The sequence below is a fragment of the Amphiprion ocellaris genome, chromosome 14 (assembly GCF_022539595.1).
Source record: "Amphiprion ocellaris isolate individual 3 ecotype Okinawa chromosome 14, ASM2253959v1, whole genome shotgun sequence".
In the NCBI taxonomy this organism is placed as follows: Eukaryota; Metazoa; Chordata; class Actinopteri; family Pomacentridae; genus Amphiprion; species Amphiprion ocellaris.
Window position 1 is genome coordinate 31895853 of NC_072779.1, and position 18196 is coordinate 31914048.

Below are 18196 nucleotides of genomic sequence, written 5' to 3' on the forward strand. Positions count from 1 at the left end.
TCCCTTTTTTTTAAGCATAAAAATGTCTAAATTGTAGAGAAAAAGATGAAGCTGGATTCTAAAACTCATTTTATTTCTGGTAAATGTCAGTAAGTTTGCACATATATCAGTGAAATATCTCAATATTTGAAGCATATTAGGGCTGCAGCTATTAATTATTGTAGTAATCGAGTATTCGGTCGATTATTCTGGCGATTAATTGAGTAATCAGATTCCATGCTTGTATCAAAACAGGAAATGAGCACGCTGTGCAACAGAAATGACCGTCCTGGTGGAACACGACAGATATCTGCGGTGTATAAAGTGATTAAAGTGATTTCCTTCATTATGAGACAGTGTCAGACCTACATGCACTTCAATACAATAACATGTTTGAATATATGAAGTTTGATAGTTTTATTGTGCAGCTGTCTGTTAGAAAAAAACAGCTGTACTGATCGGTAAAATACATACATTAACGCACATTTAACAGTTTTCTGCCAGCATTGTTGTCGTACATAGTTTCCCGTCACTACTTTTATCGTCATAAATTATGTTTCTCATTGTTCTCCATTAAAACAACCTGTTTGCACAAAAAGACAGGAAAATGACACAAAATAATGCTAACATTTAACACAAAAATGATAGAACTATGCTTAAATAACGCAATGGCACAAAAGATGCATAAGTAACTAAAAAAAAGATGCAGAAAGATACAAAAGGATGGTAAAATAACAAAAAATGACAAAAAGACACAAAAGAATGCTTGAATAACTAAAAAAGCACAAAAATGACAAAAAATGTGGCCAAATTTGACACAAAAATGACAAAACAATGCTTAAATAACACAAAATGAAACAAAATGACGGGCTGCACAGTGGCGTAGTGGTTAGCACTTTCACCTTGCAGCAAGAAGATCCCTGGTTCACGTCCCGGCTTTCCCGGGATCTTTCTGCATGGAGTTTTCATGTTCTCCCTGTGCATGCGTGGGTTTTCTCCGGGTTCTCCGGCTTCCTCCCACAGTCCAAAAATATGCTGAGGTTAATTGATCATTCTAAATTGCCCGTAGGTGTGAATGTGAGAGTGATTGTTTGTCTCTGTATGTAGCCCTGTGACAGACTGGTGACCTGTCTAGGGTGTCCCCTGCCTTCACCTGAGTCAGCTGGGATAGACTCCAGCCCCCCCATGACCCTAGTGAGGATTAAGCGGTGTATAGATAATGGATGGATGGATGGAAACAAAATGACACGGAAGCATGCTTAAAAGATGAAAAAATGACACAAAAAGACACAAAAGAACACTAAAATAACACAAAAATGACAAAACAATGGTTAAATAACAAAAAGAAACAAAAATGGCACAGAAGCAGGCTTAAATACTGAAAAAATGACACAAAAAGCGTGAAATGATCGTTAAACGCTCCTGTTTGTTGAAGCATAAAGTCTGACTTGACAAAGAAAGCTGAAAACCACCTTCATACCTGTTAACGCTGACTGAGGTTTTAGGTTTTGCTGACTCACTCAAAGAAAGTCTGATGGAGGCCCAGCATTGCATTGTGGGTTGTTTGTAGCTTCGATGTTGCTAAGCTAACAAGTGTTTCCAGTGGGTTTGTAGTGAGTCTTTCAGAGTCAGTCGACCCTAAGTGTTTTCTTTGTCCAGTTTAACCTGCAGGAGTTTCTCAGGAGTCAGAAAAACGAGTTTAGCCGCCACAGAGGAGATAAATGTGGAAAAATAATGTATTCTGTCATGTATGACGACATTAAAAAACAGAGAGACAGAATGTGCTTCACTATTGTTTCTAAATACTGTTTGTGTTCCCTGTTGTGTTCGTGTTGTTAGTTTAGTGACTTCAGTTCTGTTTAGTCGACCTTTAAAGGATCCAGAATTTTATTTATAAACAGAGAGCAAAAGAAGTGCATTAAAAACAGTATTTGCATTTATTGGCTCATGAATGTGATTTTTACTGTAACAGTTCAGGTGTTAAAAAGCTGCAAACTTTCATGAAGAACAGATTCAGCCGTTTATTCTCAAGTATAAATAAGGTTTGAGCTGTTTTGTCATTTTGGTTTATTTAATTAAATTCATAAAATGTCAGACAGGAATGAAGATTAATCATCCCGGCCCCTCAGAGTCCAAGGAGATGCAGTCGTGTCTTTTTTGTTTGTTTGTTTGCTCAAAAAAAGGAAAAGTTTCAGCTGTATAAAAACTGAGAAAAACAGGAAACCTTCATCTTTGAGAGACTAAATCACATTTTTGCCTAGATTGTTTAAAATAAAAATGCTTTCATTTTATTTATATTTTCTTTTATTTTTTAGGATTTTTTGTCAAATTATTGCAGATATTTTATTCAACAACAATGTTAGAGTTTGTTTATATAATTTTTTAATGAGATTTTTGTACATTCGCAGATATAAAAACAATATCCGGCTCCTAATTTCTCATTTCTTATTTTCTGCTGCTCTTCAGTCTTACGTGACTTTATCAGGAAGCTGTGCTGACATTAACTCAAGTATAGATTATGGATCGAGTGATGGAGGTGTTTCGGGGCCGATCCTGATTATTGGTATTCAATAAAGGCAGATAACAGATATTTGAAGCCAGTATATGTTTAATGTTTTAACGGCATGTAATAGCAGGAAGCTAGGAGTTATTAAATTATCTCCTGTGTTTATGTGGATTGACTGACACTGATCAGTTTGTCTCCTGCTGTTCTTTATTGTCCACTAAAGTCCAGATTTTAAATCATTACTAATTATTGTTTTCAAGACTCTGTTTCAGTTTAATCTGTGGCTGCCCTCTAAGTTAGCCGCTAGTCGTTAGCACAGCATTAGCCACTGTAGGGCTGGGCGACAAATCGATTTTATCGATTAATTCGAGTTTGTACTTAATGCCGATTTGTTTTAATGAAAATCGATTTTCTCATCAACATCCGCCACCAACGCCTTCCCGCTGGGCTCCCGTAGTTCAGAGTGCTCCCCCCTCCCCCCCACGCTTGATACACAAACAACATGGCGGCGAGCGGTGCAGATCTAAAGGCGCGTGTCCACTAGATGCGATTTTCCCTCACGGCAACGCACCACATCTGAAAATGGCAAGGACGGTGGTCACTAGCGGACCACAACATGGTCACATGACAGCTCTGAGCAACAGCAGGCCGCTACGTGGTCACATGACAGCGCCGCTACATGGTCACGTCACCGAGCTTTCAGCTGGACAGTCAGACAATTCGGATAAACACAGCGGCTCGGCTGCAAACTTTCCTTTTTATTTCAAAAAACACGTCAGCGAAAAGTATTTCTGAAAGCATTTGAAGCGAGAAATAATCTGCAGCAGCTAAATCTCTCCTCGTTTTAGGTCACTGACGCCTAGTTTAGAAGTTTGAGGACAGTTTCACGATATGTGGAATCTCCGCACGCCGCAGGCAATTTGCATAAAGTAGAAGTCAGTCTATTTTATGCAAATGAGCTGCAGCCCTCTCCAGGTAAACACACCGGATCACAGCTGGAAACGCACTGCAACCGGACCAGCATGCAACATGCAGCGCATTTCCAGCTGCGATCCGGTGTGTTTACCTGGAGAGGGCTGCAGCTCAATTGCATAAAGTAGACTGGACTCCTGCCTGCAGAGATTAGGTAGGGGGCAAAAAAAAAAAAAATCGGATAAATCGTGAATCGGGATTTTTTGTGAAAAAATCTGAGATTTTTTTTTTTAGGCCATATCGCCCAGCCCTAAGCCACTGTGAGAAGGTAATTTCCTGGTTTGTGGCGACGACTCGAGACATTTCTGAGACCACAGACCTCGGGGTCAGACCTAAAGCCAAAAATGACAACAATCAAAAAAGCCAAATTTCATCTACGATAATTACTCCGCCAAGGAACGATGGAGTTATGTGATGATCGGTATATGTTTGTCTGTTAGCAACATTAGTCAAAAATGGATTTGGATGAAATTTTCGCGATATATATCACGATATACTTTGACGAGGTCTGGAAAGCTGTCCTTCTCAACTACATACATGGGAGCCATGCCTTTACAAATGTAACGCGAGATGGCACGTGATTTGTTTATGGCGCTGGGATGTTTTCTCATACGGCGTGCCTTGTGCGAAAGACTGCTTTATCTTCGGCTGGCTATAGTTTTTCTTTTCGCAACTTGCCCCCGCTGTTCCACAACTTGGTTTAGCTCGGATTTTTTGGATTCTTGTGTATTGTTCTTTTTCGTGGACCTTCTTTAGGTGATAGAAGAGGCTTGTTGTGTTGGCATCGGGTGCGGGAATAGTCTTGTTGCATAGTTTGCATATGGCCGTGTTCTGCTCCGTGTCGGACCTCTTGAACCCAACATGTAACCAAATCACAGACGTACCCCCTCTTTTCGGTTAAAGTGCTTCTTCTTGGGCTGCCTGCATAGCTGTCTCTGTCTGTTGCGACTCCGGGCATGAAACTTCAACCTGTTGCGCTTCCATCGTACAGCACTCATGAGTTAAGTAACGCAAAGCATGTCGCAAACCTGCGTGAGAATCAAAGAACGTAAAGCAGCGTCATGTCGCAAAACCACAAGACGGAGTTTCTTTGAGAAAAATCTCTTTTTTATTCTTCTTTATTTTCACTTATATAAACTTAGAGTATGCATAGTGACAAGAAAACACTAATACAATCGTCGCAGGCTATTTAATGATATATTTGCTGTAATAATTGATAAAATTAGGTTCGAAACGATAGAAGAGAAATGGCACGATAAACACTTTTCTATCGTTCCCACGATATGTATCATCATATCGCCCAGCACTAACCACCGCTGCGGACTTTTCAGGACTTATCCATCAGAAATGATCCAAGGAACAACTGGTTAAATTGTGAGGGTGTTTCTGATTCCCATCAATTTCCGCCACCCGCTACATATTTAGGTCACGCTATTCGGTATTTGTACATAACGTACACATGCAGAACACACGCCTGTGCTCAGTGCAAGGTCATTTTGTTTGAGGGTACATCTATATTAAATGGACACATTTTATGTTGCTGTGATTTCTGATCATCAATAACTAATAAACAAATGCTGCTTTTCTACAAAAAATGCTGCATTTCTGACAGTGCCATATGGGGGAATGAGCATCCTTGGCAGAGTACTGTGCTCTCTGAGTGATTTTCTAGTTAGTTATTGTTTTCCAGACTCTGTTTCAGTTTGATCTGCAGCTGTCCTCTAAGCTAGTTGCTAGTCATTAGCGTAGCATTAGCCACTGTGGGAGAAGCCAATTTCCTGGTTTGTGGCGATGACTTGTGAGACATTTCTGACACCACAGACCTCGGCGTCAGACCTGAAGCCAAAAAAATAACAACAGTAAGGGGAAAAAAAAACCCAATTTTAGTCCACAATCATTGGTAGTCTGTCCATCCCAGCTACGGATGCTACTTCAGGTTCATGAGGGTAAAATTCTGGTGTGTGATGGACCTGCAGAGCTCGTTGAAACCTCTTTCTCATCATCGTCACCTTGTCTTTCTGTCCTGCAGTGGTTGGGTGCTCCCTCCTGCCAGCGAGGCAGCTACGCCTTCTACAAGTCGGTGAGCAGCAGAGCTCAGCCCGACGGACCCGTCCAGGTCTGGAAGCTCGGGGAGTTTTACTTCATCCGCTGCCGACCGCAGGATCCGGTTTGCATCGCTGAGGTAAGAAACCTGCAGAGGATAACCGTCACTGACTCAGCTCTGCAGAGGTTTATGGTGTCTTGTAAACTCATTATTTTGGTTTTTTTTTCTGACCTCAAACTTCACTGTTCTGGTTCAATCACCTGCTCTCGTGCTGTTTTGGTCCAAAGAACCTGATATTTCCCTCAGGAGTTGGACACCAAAAACAGTTCAAAGACAGAGAATACTGGACTTTATTCATCATGTTGGCACGAACACGACTTAATAATAAATGATAATGTTGCTCTGTAACAGCTGGATGTGTGGTTTAGTAACACTTTTGCCATAACAACTTTGTAAACTTGCTCTAGCTGGTCCAAAAAAAAAGAGTTTTAAAAATCAAAAACAAAATTCAACCACTATCCAGAGCTAGAAACTATAGAAACAGACAATATCCTGATGTTATGTATGGTTCTGTCCTCAAAATTAACCAAATCTAAGCTTAGAGTTGTGATATTTCATTAAAATCATTTCTGTGTGTTTCAATCGAAAAAATCGCCAAATATAAACTCTTCGCACTAAACAGATTCTGTGAAAACAAAAAATTCTGAGCTCCTCGACTCAACTGAGAATCCTCGACTGATTCAGCTGCGACCAACAGTCACGTGACAAACATTCTGAGAGTTTTCAACTGAACTGCAGGAAGTGTTTCCACAGAGCAGGGAGGAAATAAACCAAACTGGATCAATAAAACAAATGCAGCATGGCTCAGAAACAGTGAACAGAGGAGCAGGTTGTTGGAAGATACATCCAGCATGGTGAAACATCCTTCTAGAGTTGACTCATTTAAGTCAGTTTTAAGTTAATTTACAGTAATTTAGGACAGTTTTCAGGCTAGTTTAGACATTTTTTTGTTTCTTTCGATGAAAGTTGTTATTTTAGAGAAATTTTAAACCATTTTTGGACAATTTTAGACTTAGAGGAAATAAAACCAACTGGATTAATAAAATAAATGCAGCATGGCTCAGAAACAGTAAACAGAGGAGCAAGTTGTTGGAGATACATTCAGCATGGAGAAACATCTTTCAAGAGTTGACTAAAAAAATGTCTGAAAATCATCTAAAATGACTCAAAAAATATCAGTTTGAGCAAATTCTAAGTCATTTTAAAGTAATTTACAGTAATTTAGGGCTGTTTTCAGGTTATTTGGAGATTTATTGACAACTGAAGAAATTTCTAATTATTTTAGGCAAGTTTTGGACAATTTTAGTTTGTTTATATTTTAAGAAATAAAACTAACTGGATCAATAAAATAAATGCAGCATGGCTCAAACAGTGAACAGAGGAGCACATTGTTGGAGATACATTCAGCATGGTGAAACATCTTTCTAGAACTGACTCAAAACTGGGCTAAAAATTGTCCTAAGTGACACAGAAACTTTATTTTTTGATTCTTTTGTTCAGACATTAGGTGAATAGATAGATGTTATATACCTTGCTTGACAGTTTGGGCGAACACTCTCGCCTTCCTCAGAAGTATCTCGCTGACAGCGTGACGTGTCAGCCGGCAGATTTTGACAGCTGGCATTTGCGGCACGCCCAGTAGAGTCGCCAGATGCGCCGGGCCGACCACACCCACGCCGTAATGGCATGTCGTGCGGCATGCTTGGTGGGATGGTCGGGTCCGTTGGGCTCACCATGACATGCCATTACGGCATTTTTACCTAATGTCTGAACAAAAGAATCAGAAACTAAAGTATCAACAAGAAGACATGATGAACATTTTTGAGCTGACACAAAAACTGTTGTTTTCCACAGAATTTAACTAATTTCAAACTAATTTGCGGTAATTTCGGACAGTTTTCAGGTTATTGTTTACATCTTTTGGCACTTAAGACAAATTTGAAGTTATTTTAGAGAAATTTCAAGTAATTTTTGACAATTTTAGACTGAGGAAAAAATAAACTGGATCAGTAAAATAAATGTAGCATGGCTCATAAAACAGTGAACAGAGAAGCAAGTTGTTAGAAGATACTTTCAGCATGGTGAAACATCTTTGTAGAGTTAACTCAAAACTGTAGAAAAATTGTCCAAAATGACTCAAAAACTGTTTTAAAAAAAAATGATAATTTAAAACAAATTTACAGTAATTTAGGACAATTTTCAGGTTATTTTTGCACAATTCTTGAGTCAGTTTGGACATTATTTGTTACTTCTTGGTATTTTAGACAAATTTCAAATCATTTTTGGACTGTTTTAGACTGAGGAAAAATATAACAAACTGGATCAGTAAAATAAATGCAGCACGGCTCAGAAACAGTGAACAGAGGAGGAAGTTGTTGGAAGATACATTCAGCATGGTGAAACATCTTTCTACAAATGATGAGCAGAGTAGAGAAGAAAAGTTTTCAGAGATTGTAAAAGTGTAAGTAGTTAAATGTCTATAATATGTAGAGTCCTGCTACACCAAAAACATTGTAGAACCGAATTCATTAGTTGAGTGTTTGATTAATCCACTGACAGGATATTTACTAGCAGCAATTTTTAAAATTATTTCATTATTTTTGAGCATTTTTTGAAAGGAAAAACTCCCAAATATCTCGTCTCTGCCTCCTTAAATGTTAATACTTTGTGATTTCCTCCCTCCTCTATGATAATAAACTCAGTATATTAGGATTTATCACTGCAGTTTATCAGGAGATGTCGCCTGAGGCTGTGGGAACTTTTATACCGCTGACTTATCCACCATTTTGGGTTCAAAGAAAGCAGAGACCTGGTTTTAGAGACACTCTGCTTTCTCAGAGGATATATCTGACTTTTTAAAAAGATTTATTTGCAAGATTTGATGTGTTAATTTTCTAGCTGGATGAATAAATAGAGAAAATAATCAGCAGATAAATTTATAATGGTAATAACTGTTAGTTAAAGCCCTGATTTGGCTAATTATAATTGTCATTTCCCACTGCTTTTGCTTCCAATTATTGCAATATAATCTATTGGCCTAAATTATTTTAGGTTTTTGGCCATGATTTAAAAATCTGGGAACAAAGAGGTTGTGGGAACGGACATATTTACAGTTACAGCTGCTGCTACAAAGCGTGAATATTCATTATAGTCGTGTTTGTGTCCATTTGTTCTCTTTTAGCTCCATTTTTGGTCTCCACCACCTTTTGAGGGAAACATCTGACTCTTTAGCTGCTCAAAGTTTATTTAGCCGATAGATTTTTGTCGGTTTATTACTACCGTCATAAATTCTTATCTTCCTCATTGTTCTTCATTAAAGCAACCTGTTTGCACAAAAAGACACAAAAATGACAAAACTATGCTTAAATATTGCAACAATCGCGCAAAAAGATGCTTAAATAACTAAAAAAAGACAGAAAGACACAAAAGGATGGTAACATAACACAAAAGTGACAAAAAGACACAAAGGGATGGTAAAATGGCACAAAAATGACAAAAGGATGCTTAAATAACTTAAAAAATGACTAAAATATGGGCAAGTTTGACACAAAAATAACAAAACTGTGCATAAATAACAACAATGGCTCAAAACGATGGTTAAATAACAAAGTAATGACACAGAAAGACATAGAGATGGTAAAATAATAACACAAAAATGACAAAAAGACACAAAAACGACAAAAAATGTGGCCAAATTTGGCAGAAAAATGACAAAACGATGCTCAAATAAGACAAAAAGAAACAAAAATGGCACAAAAATGACACGGAAGCAGCTTTAAAAACTAAAAAATTATCCAAAAAGACACACAAAAGAACACTAAAATAACACAAAAATGACAAAACGATGCTTAAATAACTAAAAAAATGACACAAAGCATCAAATGATGCTCCTGTTTGTAGCTGTTAAGCTCTGTTTTTGGTCTCACCACCTCCTGAGGGAAACATCTGGCTCTTTAGTTACTTAAAATTTATTTAGCTGATAGATTTTTGTCATTTCTTTACTATCAAAGACCCCTTTAACACGTGTCATGGTGAAAATATTGATTAGAAAAATGAATAAATTCTTCTTAAATTTTGGCTTCAAAAACACCAAAATAATGTCTCCATTTAAATTTGTCTGAATGAGAGGGGAAAAATCTCCAATAACCTCAAAGAGAAGCTTTTTACTGAAGCTCATAGGAATAATAATACAATAATAAATAATAAAATGGACCAACAAACCCAACAAATAGTTTCTTGAGGCAGCGTCTTGAGCTCAAACGTTCGTCCACCGTTGCAAAGACGACAAATCCCAAAAGGTTTAGTGGTGAAGTGTAATCCAAAGATTGGGCTGCTCTACTTAAAAACTAAAAATTGGTCAAAATAATAAAAGAAAACTGTCGCAGAGCCTCATAATTTAACTTTATAGTGAATTTTCTTTGCCTGACAAACACTTCAGACGTTCATTTTCGAGAGACGAGTAAATTGGGCATTATTTTAAAAACAGTCGTAGCGTCCCTTTAAAGAACCCAAACTGAACGAGTCTGACGCCGTGGATCGAACCTTAAATGGGTCATAACGGTCCACATGAGCTATAGAAGACGGATGCTGTGTTTTATTGAAGTCTACATCCCACGGCAAGGCTAATTTTAGTCAATTTAGGTCGTGAGCTGAAAAGCTAAGGCCACATGTTAATGAGGCTGTATTGTATTCTGGGCTGACGGTATTGATTGGTGGGAACCGGATGTTTTTGGGTTCGTGTAAAGGCTTTTAGTCGTAGCTACGGCGATATCGGCCCATCTGTCTGTCCACCACTTTGGAAACGTCTTCATCCAGATATCCAAGCACTAGTGATCCTCTGTCTTTCCCTGTAGCGCCATCATGAGGCTAAAACTCTCTTGTAATAAAATCAGGCGTTTATATAACTCTCAGAATTAATGATATCCTGTGACTTAACTCATGTTTCAGTTTCTCCAGCTTCACTGTCAGCAGTACTTTGTGTTTCGTGCTAATCAGGTAGCGTGCTAAAACGCTACACCAGGGGTGTCAACCTTGTGGCCCGCGGGCCAAAACCAGCCCTCCAGAGGGTCCAATCCGGCCTGCGGGACGACTCTTTAAAGAGTAAAAATTACAGAGAAGACTGTAAATTAAATTAAAACGTAAACCTATAAATTTGAGATAATTTCTAGACCATGACAAGTTGTTTTGATTATAAAGTAAAATACTACATTGTTCATTGTTCTTTTGTAGTTTTGTGTGTTATTTTTGGAATATTTTGTCTTGCTTTTGTTGTTTATCTCATGTTTTTTGTTGTTTTGTTTCTCGTTTTTGTCGCTTTTTGTCTTGCTTGTCTTTTTTGTCTATTTTTTGTCGGTTTGTTCCTTTTTTTCCATTTCTTGTCACGTTTGTGTCCATTTTTGCCAAAATTTCTCTTTTTGGTTTGTTTTGTGTTATTTGTCTTATTTTTGTAATATTTTGTCTTTTTTTGTTGTTTTATTGTCTGTTTTTGTCTGACTTTTGTCTCAAGTTTTTATTGTTTCTCGTTTTTGTCATGTTTCCTTTTTGTCTTGCTTGTGTTTTTTGCCTTTTGTCATTTTGTGTTTTGTTTAATTCGTGGTTCTGTGTTGTTTTTGTCTTGCCTGTGTTCTTTGTCTATTTTTTGTCGCTTTGTAACATTTAGCAAATTTTTTGTCTGTGTCATTTGTGTATGTTTTTGTCTTGTTTTTGCCTTTTTTTGTTTAACTTTTGTCATTTGTCTCATGTTTTTGTTGTTTTGTTTCTCGTTTTCGTCATTTTGTTTCCTTTTTGTCTAACTTGTTTTTTGCGTTATTTTGTGTTTTGCTTTATTTCTTCTTTTGTTTCTTGTTTTGTGATTTTGTGATTTTTTTTTTGTCTTGCTTGTGTTGTCTATTTTTTGTCGTTTTTTTCTTTTTTGTCATTCTGTCTCATTTGTGTCATTTCTGTAATTTTTTTGTCCCGTTTTTGTAACATTTATCAGAATTTTTTCTCTTTTTTGTTTTGTCATGTTGTTTGTCTCATTTGTGTCATTTTGTGTCTAATTTTTGTAATATTTTGTCTTGTTTTTGTCTGACTTTTGTCGTTTGTCTCATGTTTTTGTCATTTTGTTTCTCATTTTTGTTGTTTTCTTTGTCTTGCTTGTGTTTTTTTGCCTTATCATTTTGCGTTTCACTTTATTTGTTGTTTTGTGTCTAGTTTTTGTCGTTTTGTGTTTTTTTGTCTTGCTTGTGTGTTTGTCTTTTTTTGTCATTTTGTTTCTTTTTTGTCATTCTTTGTCTTGTTTGTGTCATTTGTGTAATTTTTTGTCTCATATTTGTCAATTTTTTTGTCGCTTTGTAACATTTATCAAATTTTTTATCTCTGGTTTGTTTTTTCATTTTGTTTGTCTCATTTTTGTCCCTTTTTGTCTCATTTTTGGAATGTTTTGTCTTGCCTTTGTTGTTTTTTGTCTTTTTTTGTTGGACTTGTTTTTATCATAAAGTAAAATACTAAATCCGAACCCCCAATCACACAATGTGATGATGTAATTATTATAAAACTCACTTTTCTCAGTGCTGTGTGAAAATATTAAACCTTCATGGATTAAAAAATATAATAAAATAAGTAAAAACAGACTTATTTTGCAGTTGGAGGCGAGTCTGCATTATATTCTAATAAACTGACGAGACATGATAAACCACAGGAATTAAAGATCCAGTAATGATTGATTTTGTGGGGGAGTGCATCTACAAAAAAAAATAGAAAATAAAGTAAATAACAAAATCATGAGAGAGCTTCCAAAGTTTTGGTCTCTGTGGCATTCAGGCATTCAGAGCTTTGTGGTGCAGATTTTAAAGGTCAAACAAATAATTCTTGTTGCCTCGCGTGACGGCAGCAGCAGCAAAACACAGCCGACAGAATACCAGTTTTTGATCCGCATCGTCCTTCCTGCAGCTGAAGTATTTCTATACACCTTTCTTTTTGAAGCTAAATCTTCCTTTTCATTGTTTCTCTGATGTTTCTCATTGATTTTACTGGACATGTGGAGCCTGAAAGTTATCAAACTCTGTCTTTTTAAATATAGTTGGAAAAAAACAAAGCTCTGTATAGCCAAGAGCCCTTAAATTGGAGTAAATTATGTTCTACCAGACTTTTCTTGTAGCTTAATCATGGAAAATGAGAACCATGTGAGATTTTATTTTGCATGAAGCAGAAATAAAGTTGCAGCGTAACGTGTTTGAGTTCATTTGTGTTATTTTTCATTGCACTTCCTACAATGTGAGTGTTTCCCATGTTTATTTGCTGTAACTTTAGTCTCCTCAGGCTTTGTGTCGTCACATGGGAGTTGTGTTTTGTGTGATTTTTTTTTTCCCCCTCATCATTTAATGAAATGCTGTGAATGGTGGCACCAAAACTAATATCTGAGGAGACAAAATGGTTGTTTTTGAACTGATCTCACCCCAAAGACAAACTCAAAAAGACTGGGAGACACATCACACCGTCATCCCATAATGACACCTTTTTGTGCAAACAAAATAATTGCACCTTCATTTTTCAAATGTATGATTTTACACTAAAACTTCCAGCACTATTTAACTTGAGGTAATGATGTTGAACAGGCTACTTTTTAGCCTGTATGCTAAAGTGTGAGCAAATATGTCTCTATTTGATCTTCTGGTGTTTAATTGTTGCACAAAAACTTCCAGATTTGTGCTCGACACAGCTTTAAATTAAATGCCTCTTCTTCCTCATGTGAAGGTGACCTTACTGTGGGAGGAGCAGACCCGGCGCCACCTACTGGCCAGCACCAGACTCTACTTCTTGCCTGAAGACACACCGAAGGGTCGGACCAGGGAGCATGGAGAGGTGGGTCAAAGGGTGGTGGGCTATTTTATCAGTCAGTCAATATATTCGTCTACATATGGCTGTGGTGTGGTTGTTAGAAAAAGATACTATCTGTATTTGTGTAGCGTAGTGATCAGAGAGCCTTCCTCTTCTTTCACGTGTTGAACTTTTTTTTTTTTTTTTACATTTTGTTATTTATTTAGGCCTGCAGTAGCTATCTTTTTAATGCCCTAACCCCTCGGCTATCCCATAGCTGCTCTCTTTTAGCTCTGTTTTTGGTCTCCACCAACTTGTAAATGGAAATATGTAGCTCTTTAGCTGCTAACGTGATGAATCTAAGTCCAATCTTGACTCTCTTTTAGGTTTGTTTTTGGTCTCCACTGACTCCTGAGGGAATTAATTGAGTCTACAGCTGCTAACATGTTGAATCTAAGCTCTTTATTTTTGCTCAGCTTGCAACAAAAATATTTAGCTCTTTAGCTGCTAACTTAATGAATCTATGTCCAGTACAGGCTCTCTTTTAGCTCAGTTTTTGGTCTGAACCAGCTCCTGCAGGAAATATTTAAGTCTATAGCTGCTAAACTGTTGAATCTAAGCTCAATGTTGATTTTAGCTCTGTTTTCAGTCTCCACTGACCCCTGAGGGAATTTTGAGTCTGTAGCTGCTGATCTGATTAATCTAAGTTCAATGTGTACTTTATTTTAGCTCTGTTTTTGGTCTCCACCAGCTCTGAGAGAAATACAAGTCTAAAACTGCTAACCTGATGAATGAAAGCTCAGTAATCACCTACTTTTAGCTCTGTTTTTGGGCTCCACCAATGTCTAAGGGAGGCATATCTTTATAGAAGGTAATATGAGGTATCCAAGCTCAATTTTTACTTTATTTTAGCTTTGGTGATCTTTTAGCTCTAGTCTGGTCTTCACCGATACCCAAAAGAAAAATTTGCCATGATAGCTGCTAACCTGATGAATTCAACCTCAATATTCTCTTAGTCTGTGCTCTATTTTTGGTCACCACCACCTCCTAAGGGCAATAACTATTTAACTGCTTACCTGATCAATCTAAGGTCAGTTTTCACTTTGTTTTGACTTTAGTTTCACAGATTCTACAGCAAATATCTTAGTCTTCAGCTGGCAACCTGTTCAATTTCACTATATTTTTGCTCTATTTTTGGTCTCCATCAGCTTCTGAAGCTCATATCTCGGTCTTTAGCTATTAAACTGATGAATCTGAGCTCAATGTTCACCTCCTTTATGCTCTGTTTTTGGTCACCACCAGCTCCTAAGGGTAACAGCTAATTATTTAACAGCAAACCTAATGAATCTCAGCTACATTTCACCTAATTTTTGCTTTGTCTTTGGTCACCACCAGTTCTTAAGGATAGTGTCTTACTTTTAGCTGCTAACCTGATGAATCTAAGGTCAATTTGAACTTTATTTTCACTCTGTTTTTGGCCTCCACCTGTTTATACGAGAAGTATTTTAGTCTTGAGCTGCTAGCTTGTTAAATCTAAGTTTTCACTATATTTTAGCTCTATTTTTGTTCTCTACCAACTTTCGAAGGTCCCATGTCAGTTTTATCTGCTAACCTGATGAATCTAAGCCCAATATTCACTAATTTTATGCTGTTTTTGGTCACCACAAGCTCCTAAGGGAAATGGCTAATTATTGACATTTCATACATTGTTAGTGTGAAAATCTAACATATAGCTGCTGTAAATTAGGCTTATTTTTGCTTAGGACAATCCAATATACATGATGAAGCATAAAAAAAAAACAGTCGTGTCTGTCTATAATTCCTGTAGACTCTTTTCCCTGCTAGTGAACGTCTTCCTAATATAATCTGAGGAACGTTTTAAGAACATCTATTAATAACCTTGTCACAGGAACACTGCCTCCTTTTTTATCCAAACGTCTTTGGCCAGGAATCCAAACAGGTTAACCTTCAGACGACGCCTCCTGTTGTTGATAAAACACCGTCTTAGGCCAACCTTCTTTTGTCTCCGGCTACAATGTCTTAATTAACGGGAAAGACGTCGTTTTCGTCTCTTTGTGGTCTCATATTGTTTATAATTAATGCTCCGATCTCTGCAGGCAGGAGATTCAGTGAAATACCGAATAAAAAACTGGTGAGGTAAAGGAGCATCAGATGTGTTTTTGATTAACACAGTTCTCATGAAAAGCCCCCTTTGAGGATAATGTATTACCCAAATGTAAATCCTATGACTCGCTTGAAACCAAACTTTCCACATTTTCAGCTTGGATATTCCACCGTCTCTACGCAGAGGTTTAAGTATTCCTGCTTGTGAAATCAGCCACCCAAAAGGAATTTTTTTCAATTGATATTGAGTTTATTTTGATTTATTAAGAGGAACTAAATCTTTACGGTCTGTGATGTGATATTTCTGTGAAGCTCAGGTTTCGTTCTTTAGCGTTACCTGCCCTGGTCAGTGATATTAGTCCAGTCTGCGGTACATGGGAGTCATTCTTCACCTGCTCCGTAGTAATAATTAGAGCAGAAATGACCTTTTCGCTCGTCTTCAGTGAACTGGCTGAGCTGCCTGGTATTTAAATCCAGTCTGGAGACATGTTCTTGCATTAAAAAGTGTTTTTTTTCTCCTTTTTTCGGTGTGAAATTTGTGGGGGAAAAACGAGGAAGTGGAACACGGTCGTATTATTGTCAGCCAGCGTAACGAGGAGAGCCAGTTAACAGGAAGATGCTCTCTTACGATTCCTGTTTTTAGCTCCATATTTGTTTACATTTCGGAAAACCGATGGCATTTAGAAATGCGCAGAATTAGCCATTAGCAGATTATCGTGATACTCAAGAAAAGCTAAAAATATGATAATTCTCAGGTGGCTTCTGAAGCCTCCAAGTGGATTTATTCAAGTTAATGAAATGAAAGTAGCTGTGCAGTCAGAAATATATGCTTTTGAAGAGATTTTTTATGATTTAAACATTTATTTCCATGTCTGAAGCCCGTTTCCTCGTCTGGATGTGGGGGGATTGTTGAACTATAAGCAGTTTGTCTGTTTTTCTTCACTGTTGTTTCATTTTTCACTGAAATGTTAAGTCCTGTACATCTTTTGAAACTGAAAAACCAGGATTAGAAATAGAGAAAAATTCCGAAATGTCTTCTGTGCCAAATGATGTGACAATTTTGATTTCTTTCAATTTTAGTTTTACAAAAGCAGGCAAAATCTGGAGTGCACACGGGGGTAACCCATGTTGACAAAAATGGTAGCTTTCCATGCAATAGATATTTCACATTTTACATTTTTACAACCTTTATAAAGTTTTTCTCTCTGCTCTGCACATCGTCTGTAGAAAGATGTTTCACCATGCTGAATGTATCTTCCAACAACTTCTTCCTCTGTTCACGGTTTCTGAGTCACGCTACATTTATTTTATTGATCCAGTTTGTTTTATTTCCTTTTTTGCCTGCAGTTCAAACAAAAACTCTCAGAATTTTTGTCATGTGTTTGTCACAGAAGAGTCACTCATGGATTCTCAGTTGTGCCGAGGTGTATAAAATCTTTAGTTTTTTACGGAATCTAGTCAGTACGAATGGTTTGCTTTTGGTTATTGTTTAAATAAAACATGTACAGTAAAGTTTAGATTCAGTTTCTCACAGAACTGCAAATAACAGCTGATTTATTTAAACTGTCGGAAAGTTGAATATTTGATGATTTAAATTTTTTTTTTTTTTTTTACAGTTTCTTGCCCTGGTAAATGTTGTCATTTGGGCATTTTTGTATAGGTATATCTTCCACTGGTGAGTTTTAAGGATCAACAGCCTAATATTATTCCCAATTAGCCATTAATTAATTACTCATTTTGGCTCTTAATTTCCCTCAGATCAAGCTTTAATAGCAGACATAGGTATTTTATTGATTCAGAGGAAATTTTTGTGCAGTACTTTTTCTTTTTTACAGACTCCAATTGTCGCAGTTTATTTCTTGTGAATTTCTTCATAAATATTTAGAATAAAGTGATTTATTGAAATATTAAGTAGCAGTTGAATCAAAAAGTCTCTGATTTTTTTTTTTCACGTTGGATTCTCAGTTGAGCTGACAAGGACTTGGTAAATGACACATGCAGAAATGAAGGGGACTTTGATGAAATATCTCAACTTCAACTAAGATTTGGATAAATTTCCAAACAGAACCAAACATAATTTTTGTCACATGATGGTTGGTCACAGCTGAGTTGTGGATTCTCAGTTGTTTCAAGAAGTGCAGAATTAATTTTTTTTTTTTTTTTTTTTTTTTTTTACAGAATCTGATTATTGCAAACAGTTTATTTCTTGGGAAAGTGATTTTGAAGAAATATTATGATCTTCAGTAGCAGTTCAAGCAAAAAGTCTCAGAATTTTTGTCGTGTTGGATTCTTAGATGAGCCAAGAATTTTAGAAATATTTTTTTAAATTTAATTTTATTGCAGGGTTTGGTGAAAACTGTTTATTTTTGGTGACTTTTTTGAATGACACATGTAGAAATGAAGGGGATTTTGATAAAATATTTCAACTTTAAGATAAGATTTGGATACATTTCCAAACAGAACCAAATGTAATTTTTGTCACATGACTGTTGGTCACAGCTGAGTCAGTCATTGATTCTCTGTTACTTTGAAAATTTTTTTTTTAAATTTTTTTTTTTTTTTTTTTTTTTTAACAGAATCCGGTGCAAATCATTTTTTTGGGAAGTGATTTTCATGTAATATCACAACTTCAAGCTGAGATTTGGTTCATTTTTTCTGATTTATCTTCATGTCTCACATGATGCATTCAAGGTTTGTCTGAAAGCTGCCATTCT

The 18196-nt window shown here is 36.7% G+C and overlaps 1 protein-coding gene across 2 annotated transcripts in view; it reads left to right on the plus strand.

Annotated features, from left to right (window-relative positions):
* Positions 1 to 18196, plus strand: part of zgc:77151 (uncharacterized protein LOC337153 homolog) — a 67687-nt gene that overhangs the window by 21448 nt on the left and 28043 nt on the right. For both annotated transcript variants that reach the window (XM_055017099.1, XM_055017098.1), the window contains exons 2-3: positions 5487 to 5639; positions 13296 to 13403. In XM_055017099.1, coding sequence (XP_054873074.1) covers positions 5487 to 5639; positions 13296 to 13403 — 261 coding nt within the window. The remainder of the gene's footprint in view (positions 1 to 5486; positions 5640 to 13295; positions 13404 to 18196) is intronic.